Raw genomic sequence first — 9,316 nt, forward strand, 5'->3', positions numbered from 1 at the left:
AGCTATTTACTTTGTGAACATCGCATAACAAAGATATACGAAAGATACATTTAATGCGCTATTAGTTATAGATAACTTGTTAGGTGTGCCCCACACATGCGCGCGTTTTCAAATTTTTGTACATATAGTGTCGCGTCGATAAGCAATTCTCTCTCACGACGGAGAAATAAGGAGCATTAATTTATTTATCAAGCAACAGAGAAGATGCGTGCCTGCACTTATATAGTGTATAATAGGTGCCTTCTCACTGAAAGAAACACAGATACATGTATATAGGATGATTCAGAACAACTTGCTGCCTTTGAAGTGACATGTTCTTGGACGAATCCTAAGACGATTTTTCCTCTTGCGAAATGTTATGTGAAACTTAGTTTTTGGATTATAAAAATAAGTAGTTTACTTATTACACGAGTGAGATACAGGAGGCAGGTAGGGCCGGCACGACTTATCGTCAGACGCAGGCGCTTACGTTGAACGCCTAATGCGATGAATTTATCGATGCAAGTAATAACATTAAATTAACTATACAAATTTATATAAAATTTTATAGCATTAAATTAATTATAATTAAATTAAAGCGAAGTATTTTAACATTTAAGAATAAAATACGCGAGCGTTCCAAAACTGGAAAATAAATTTTGAAAATACAAACGAGGAAAACGGAAAATAAAAACGAGGAAGAGTGTTAGTCACAGTTTGAAAAGCACAAGATATTTTTGCTTTTAAAAAAACCGACGAATTTGTATTCCTTTGTAAAGATGATTTATCTTGAGAATGACAGCTTTTACCATTTGTTAGCGCGAGTTCGTTTTTATAATATTAAAAAGTTTTATTTTTAATTTTACGTTTGGTTCGATCGTGAGTCGTGGACTTTCCTTCTTCCTCGTGGTAAGCAAAATTAACAAGAATAAAGTTTAACACTTCGTCACAGTCTAATGGAAGTAATACAAATATGTGCAATATCATTATGCGCATCGAGAAGTTCATCGCATTAAGTGTTTAATGTAAGCGCCTGCGTCTGACGGTGATTATGCCGTTCCTACTTACTTCTTGTATCCCGTAATAAGTAAACTACTTACTTTTATAACTCAAAAACTGAACTTTGGATAACATTTGCGAAATCGTCTTTGAATTCGTTCAAGAAGATGTAATTTCAAAGGCAGCAAGCTGTTTTGAATCACCTTGTGTATACTATATGTATGTATATATGTATGTATTAGACTCTAAACACACGTGTTGAAAAAAAATTGAACAATCAAATTAAATTGTGTCAATCAATTGTAAATCAATTTTCATTTCCGCCTACCTGATTTTTTTCTGATAAATATTTGGAGCAATTGACCTACCTCCAATGATCTTCATCTTGTTGTTGTATCGCCCAGGCTATGTTTTTGAGTAACATACGAAAGGTTTTAGCTGTCGTTTATTGTTTATTGAAAAGTTATTGGCAAGAGACTTAAATCAAGTGCACGTAATTCTCGACAAAATTAAAAAAATAGATATATCAAAACTATATTCACTAACAAGCTATAGGATTAATAAAAATGACGAAATAGATTATTATTTAATCATTTATTGACATAATCTATTGATATAATCAGTTATTAAACACATTTATGTGTACTTGAGGCTCCTTTCTCGCGCATACTCACGTGTATCATTCATAAACTCGCTCAAAGAATCTATATAGTGTCAAAGATATATACGTACAATTTATGAAATTCCTTTTGTCGATAACTTTTTAAGAAACGATGAGCCACAACTGAGACTTTTCGCATGATATTCAAGGACATAATCTTAACAACATGTATCAAGGTGAAGAAGCTCATTGGAGGTGAGTTAATTAATACAAAAAAATTTATCCTTTTTCGTTTTAAAGAGTCATTGTATTCTAATGTCTTCGTTTACGTTTCCGCTTACGTACAACGATCGTGCGCCATGAGTGTCAGAGATGTGTACACACATGTGTGTAACATCAAAACGGAGTTAATGACCTTCCTCAGCAAATTTGCAGGATCGTATACGCCTACAGATTTATATAAAACGCTTCGTATCTGTAAACTTTCGGTTTCAACATTTGAACGACAACAAATTGAATCTGTAACATATAGTAACTGAAATATTCTGATGACTCAAGAGAACGTTCACAGAACCGGTTCTCGTCATATCAGTGACCGTGATATAGCTGTGCATCGCGGAGTACCGTAGACGTTCAGTCTTCTGCTGACCGTAGCAAGACGTGCGTCGAGTCGTGCTGCTCCGCGAATATCGAGAGACAGCAAAAGGCCAGCGAAAAGAGAGGAAGAGAAAGAACCGCACAGACGACGACGATGGTGTGTTTCTTTTGCGTGGCGGCGATCGCCATTCTCTACGTCTTATTTGACGTGAATTATTTCTTGAGAATCTTCTCCACTATTATATGGGGTAGACTCTTTGACAAGAGGAAGAAACTTTTCGACACGACCACGATTTATGGTAAATTTCTCTTATCACAGAATATATATATATATATATATATATATACGTATATATATTTAGTTTCGAACAAATTTGTCTTTCGATTAATTGAAATATAATATTTGTTAAATATACGTATATGTTAAACATTACGTAAATTATAATTGATAGAATTAAAGTAACGAAATAGTGACATAAAAAATTGATTATTATCAATAACGATATGATAGATATGACCTTACCTTTGAGTGCTTTCGACTCTCAGAATTCTTTTAGTTAATCTCTATTAGTTTTTTATTCAATTTATTCAATTTAATTCAATTTTATTCAAGTTTATTCTTAATTTAAATATAATACATGTTAAATATATATCAAATTAAATAACATTATTTAGATTGTTGTTAATTTATTTATACGTAGATTCTAAATATGCCAAATTAATACAAATATATACGTTATATATAAAAAAAATATATATGTAAATCTTGACATTATTTTTAGTTTATTGCCATGGACACAAACGATAATTGATTCATAATAGTAATGACGCTACAGCAGCGCCATTTGAAATTTTTTGTAACACTCCGGGAACACCTTTTGGACTTTAAACGGCCGTGTTCAGCGGAAAAATTTGCTTACTAAGTTTATGGAAAAAGTGCTTAATAAGCGCATTTCAACAGGAAATGCAAAAGTGCATTTCCTGTTGAATGGCTAATGTTGAGTTATAAAATTAGCGATTATTAATTTAGAGATTGAGATTTAGATCTTGCTGAAAAATTGTGGATAATATTGCTATGGCCATTCGCCAGCGCGAAATGCCAAAATCTATCACGTGCTATTTTGTTCGTGCGCTGCAAACCGTGCTGAAATACTCGCCGTGATTCCATACTCAATGGGTCGGTAGATAACTGTATAGTGACGCGATCAGCGCATCATGGTTTTTAACATGATATATATTAGACATCAGGATGGCACAATCCTGAAACAATTCGTGAAAACATGTAATGCAACTCATCGTCATCGTAAGTAAACCGGTACGCTCGTTATTAACTGTATGACTGTTTAAACGTATACAAGTTTATTTTTATCTAAAGTGTTCAATTTTGCAAACAAATTTTGCTACTAATGTCATATATGTGTACACTTAACAGCGACAATTTTTTTATTGGACAGTGTAAAAAATAAATAATTGCAGATTTTTCAGGCAAAATAAAACCATTATATTTTTAAGTCGTTTGTGTAATTTTATGGAGTAATACATTTATGGATGGATTACATTTTATGGAGTAATGTGAAGAGAAGCAGAAGATTATAGATCAAAATGATATGTATTATATCATAAAATTATATAGCAATATAAAAATATAATATTGCTTCATTTTATTTGAAAAATTCGAAATTATTTACTACTACGAAAAATACGAAATTGCCCACGAAAAGTAGTTAAATATGTTTTAAATAGAGTTCATATATTTGTCCTTTATATGAATGAAGTTAAACTCAAATAAAAATCAAATATTGAATCAAAAAGTAATTTAATTCAAATATGATCCTATTATTGGATTAACTTTGTCTAGACGTATATATAAGGTGCACGATTTATCTGAAGACATTGAAATATCTCGAGAACTATGCATTGGATAAAAAAAGTGGTTAATGAAAGTTGTTAGTCTCGAAGGGGGACATCCAATGATACCAAACTCGACCTCCCACCCCATCCCCTGGGGGTGGGGGTTGGGAGCAACTTTGAAATCTTAAATGGAAACCCCCATTTTTTATTGCAGATACGGATTCTACGCCACAAAATACGTAAATTTTGTCCGAAACTTTTTTTTGATTCGTAATAGATGGCGCTGTAATCGCAAAAAATTATATTTTCCGCTATTCTCCAGAAATGATCATTGGATTGAGAAATAAAAAATACCTGTTCAATATTTTTAAAGAACATAATAAAAGTTATTCCCCCCCATCCTCTCGGGGTAGGGTGGGTGGTAACGTTCAAATCTCAAATGGGAACCCGAATCGAAGAGGAAACTGCTCGACGCGCCACTGTGGGTGTATGGCGAACTACGGCTTATTATAAAAGGCAGTGCAATGCGGTCCCAATGCGGTCCCCAAATGTGGGTCCCCACAAGGGGGGGGGTCCTCACAAGTAATACTACCTAACTGTCACTCACCGATTCCAATGAAATTTGGCATGCACGTAGAACATTGAAAAATACTGAACCTGTGTTTTTTTATATCGGCTGACAACGTATTTTAAGGATGGAAATCATCCCTTGATCCCTGAACATGAAAGCACTATTTCAACCCTTTGTACATACTACATGTGATTTCCGTCAAATTTGTCTTCCATTGAACTAGTCAGTAAGGAGTTTTTAAGGTCGCTGCTTACGAATCTGGAGATTACAAAATTCAAGATGACGGACCCAATATGGCGGACCGAAATTATGAAAAGATGGCTGATTCAAACCAACTTTGGTATCTGGAGGTTTTTGGGGCCTCTAATTACGAATTTGAAGTTGGAAGTTAAAATATAATTCATTTGTCGCACTTTATTATTATTATTATTATTATTATTGTAATGTGTTTTACTTGTAAGATTTTTAAGAAGGTTTATTGTAAACTTTCAAGGATATTAATTATATAAATTTTCTGGACGTTAAGATTAATGTTTTGAACATTAATAGATATTTTGCTGTTCAAGTCTAGAATTTAAATAAATAATATGAATGAATATAAATAAATACATAAATAAGTAGAATATAAATAAATGAATAAATAGAAGGCATAAGAGGTCAAGATATCTATATCGATATCTTATCAAAATATGTCAGAATATCATTACATATTCCGCTCGGATACTGACGGATAATAATCTTTTGGAAGACCAACTTCCTAATATGAAAAAAACTGACGCGACAGGTCAATTTTGAATACGATTCATTGTTAAATTCAGCAAATGTAATTGTCTGAGGCAATATCCTCCTTCACTGATACAATTTCGATCTGTCATATTGCGTCATATTCCGCCATCTTGAATTTTATAATTTTATCTCCAGAATCGTAATTGGAGGCCCGAAAAACCTCCAGATACCAAAGTTGGTTTGAATCAGCCATCTTTTTATAATTTCGGTCCGCCATATTGGGTCTGCCATCTTGAATTTTGTAATTTTATCTCCAGATTCGTAATCAGCGACCTTAAAAACTCCTTACTGACTAGTTCAATGGAAGACAAATTTGACGGAAATCACATGTAATATGTACAAAGGGTTGAAATAGTGCTTTCATGTTCAGGGATCAAGGGATGATTTCCATCCTTAAAATACGTTGTCAGCCGATACAAAAAAACACAGGTTCAATATTTTTCAATGTTCTACGTGCATGCTAAATTTCATTGGAATCGGTGAGTGACAGTTGGGTAATGTTACTTGTCAGTCGCACATTAGAACATTTATTTTATCCTCAGTTTCTACAAATTACTCGTAATTAGCACGATAGTTTTATGTGATGTGTTAACATTGAAGATAATATTTTAAAATTAAACTCGAATTTCGTGAATTTCCATTCCATTGTCATTGCTCGACACCTCGTGAATTTTTGTCTGAATGAAGTAAAAGCATTAAATAAAAGCGAAGTGAGAAAAAGAAATATGACAATTATATTTGGGTTATTAACAATTGAGGTAATTGTTATAAAATAAATAACATAACAATAAATTGATAACGAGCTTGTAAATAAAACAATAAGCTGATTACACGAAATAAAATACGAAACAAACGTGCGAGATAAGAAAAAGAAATACGAAGTGCGATACAATTACGATTCGATTTCCAACAGTTGAAATAATTATGACAAAATAAATAACCCAATAATAAATTTATAATAATCCTAACAAGCCGGTAAATAAAAGAAGCAGTAATCTGGCCACATGAAGCAAAATGTGAGATAAAAGCGGCGGAAAAACGGCGGGATTCGAGCTTGGCTGACAATTTGGAAGAAATCAATATCCGGATTCTTTTTGTTTCAGGCATTTGTTTCACTCAGGACGTCGACCTGGTTCTGAGGCACATGAACAATGCGAGGTACTTGCGCGAGTTGGATTTCGCGCGCTTTTACTTTTACGATAGGTCAGGAATCTATAACAGCATCGTGAAGAAAGGAGGTAGTGCTGTACAGGGTGCATCTACCATAAGATACCGCCGAGCGATTCCTATCTTCACGCCGTACAAGATCACCACGAAGGTGTGCGATCGATACTTTTATGTTGCCTTGGCTCGCTCGATTTGCAACTGAATTTCGCGTTATCATCGTATGAGAGAGTTCAACTGACCTAACGAGGAAACCAACGACTAAAGGCCGTCTTGAATTTAAATGAACTTCAAATATCCTGGGTCGGAAAAAAGTCATATTCTTTTGAAGTTTATTAAAAACGCGGACGAAATATCTTCTTGAAAAAGAAATCGCCTTCATTTTCTCGTCAGCGATGGGCAGGACGAAGTATTTTAACATGTTAAATGCCGATACTCATAGGTTACTAACATTATGGTATCACCGAGTTTCATTAAACTATATGTAAAGTATAATATATAAAGAAAATAACATTTGTAAAATCAGTTTTGCGGACCAACGGAGAGCCGATAGACTTGGATAAAAGACATGTGTACTTTGAAAGCTGAAAACACGTCGAGAAAAATCAAAGAGATATCTAGGATAAAGTATCTATTAGTATAAGGATAAAATATCTAATAAAATGAAAAAAATGTTTGAATATAATTGCGTACTAGGTAAAATATATTCACAAAATCATTCACAAAGTGACAAGGTCACAAGGTCAGTTAATGTTAAATACACACATAGAAAAAAATTGAAATGTATGCATAATATTTCTGTTCTTTACATAAATTTAAATGTTCCATGTTTTCATCTTGGACTCGATTATTCCACTCATATGTCCACGTTTGTGGCTTCAATGTTTTCATTTCAAACTGCAAATCATAATATTACAGTGGTATTATTAATATGAGATCGATCATAGCACTAAACGCAATGGCTAATTACAATAATTGACAAATTGTGAACACTTTAATAACTTTCAGTGAATGTGAAAACAAATGCCGCTGAAACTGCAAGAGCATCAAAGGTGTATTTGGATATCTATCATTTCTTATCTTGCCGTAAAAAGAAAATTTGCTGCTAACGTTCTGCAGAATTCTTATTGGCTTAACTAAATTTTTAGGAATTGAATGTTTGAGAGAGCCTCAATTAATATGTAAAATACTGTTAATATGTATGCTTGAATTTGGTAAAAAAAAAAAAAATGACGTTTATTCTGTTCACGAAGAGTTTCAAAACTCTTTCTTGAAAACAATATTGGGTAGCGTTGGTAGTTTCAAAAATACGATTTTTTAAATATCTGAAAGCGCTATTACAAAATATCTTTTTAACATCATGAAACAAAATGTCGAAAACATTTTTTTCTTTCTATATTCCATATTTCTTCCTATATTTCTTATTGCTTTCGAGGCATCTATCGATCAAAAGTGATTGAAAACATCAAAGCCGACTGCTTTTTCAAGGAGATGACGATTACTGATGCAAATACGTTTTTATTGTAGCTCACGTCATAAAATATTAATTTATTATTGGAATTGGATAGTAGGCAACTTTTTCATACAAAGTCAGTTAAAGTTATAAAGACACATAAGTGTGTCTTTATAACTTTAACTGACCTCGAATGACTTTATGTGATATATTACTAAACCTGTTACGCAATTATATTCAGATATTTTTTCATCCTAGATACATTTTTATTTTTTATAACATGCAATTATCATCTTTCCAGCTCATTTATTGGGAGGACAAACACTTCTACGTGGAGCAACAGTTTATCAGTCTCAGCGACAACTTTATCCGTGCCGTTGTATTAAGCAGACAGACTGTAACCGGATTAAAAATCCCGGTGCAGGATATAGTAGCTGACATCGAACCGGAAGTACAGCGACCCGCACCCACTAAGGAGCTTCAGCTATGGCTGGATTCCATGGAAGAGTCATCTCAGCATTTGAAAAAGCAGAGATAAGAAGATATGATCTGTGTTCCGTTGCATATTACTCGATATATTACATTGTTATCTATCGATGCAATTATTTATGTGCGTTATTATACCCGCGATGTAATTATTCAAGGAAGTTACGTTCTGGGTGCGCCTTACGGCTAATTATCTGCTGGGTCTCTCTCGCTGAAATGTCGTGGCACGTAACAAATTGATAAACTGGGTCGACCCACGCGATTACGATTACAATTTTCTTCACCTTCACGACTTTCGCACAAGAGTGTATCATGAATCATTTGATTTCGTGCAAATGTAATACAGAGTTTTGTTCTTGAGTTCAACGGCGCTCTCTCCTCCTCTCTCTCTCTCTCTCTCTCTCTCTCTTTCTGATTGTCTGGCTCTCGTAACCCTTACAGAAATTTATTTATGAGTAATTTTATTACTCATATGAGCAATAAAATTAGTTATTATCACTGGCCAATTTATTACAGCCAGTAATAAATTTCTATTAGGGAAATCAATACCGGATCGTGTGAATTTTTTTTAATAAAAGCCAATCACCTCAGAGCAAGATTAATTTGATTTATTCCGAGTTCCGATGTAACTAGTACGATCAATTTAACGGCGGTTTTTACGCCAAAAGAACTGGCCAATTTATTTCAGCCAGTAATCAATTTCTGCAAGAGTTGTCTATCTAATTATGTGATCCCTTGGAAATAAAATTTGTATGTTCCGGACGCGACGAAGAGACTTTAGCTCTCCGCGTCATTTCTCAGCAATCCGCAGTCCTGTCCTCGCCACGAG

The 9,316-nt window shown here is 33.7% G+C and overlaps 1 protein-coding gene across 1 annotated transcript; it reads left to right on the forward strand.

The window, feature by feature from the left end:
- The first annotated feature begins 2,196 nt into the window (after nt 1–2,196).
- LOC105192461 (protein THEM6) lies at nt 2,197–8,853 on the forward strand. Its single transcript, XM_011156625.3, has 3 exons — nt 2,197–2,475; nt 6,488–6,702; nt 8,303–8,853. Exons 1-3 carry the CDS (start codon nt 2,331–2,333, stop codon nt 8,537–8,539), a joined length of 597 nt encoding a protein of 198 aa, XP_011154927.1. The 5' UTR covers nt 2,197–2,330; the 3' UTR covers nt 8,540–8,853.
- Nucleotides 8,854–9,316: the final 463 nt, after the last annotated feature.

The sequence above is a fragment of the Harpegnathos saltator genome, unplaced genomic scaffold (assembly GCF_003227715.2).
Source record: "Harpegnathos saltator strain DR-91 unplaced genomic scaffold, Hsal_v8.6 scaffold587, whole genome shotgun sequence".
In the NCBI taxonomy this organism is placed as follows: Eukaryota; Metazoa; Arthropoda; class Insecta; order Hymenoptera; family Formicidae; genus Harpegnathos; species Harpegnathos saltator.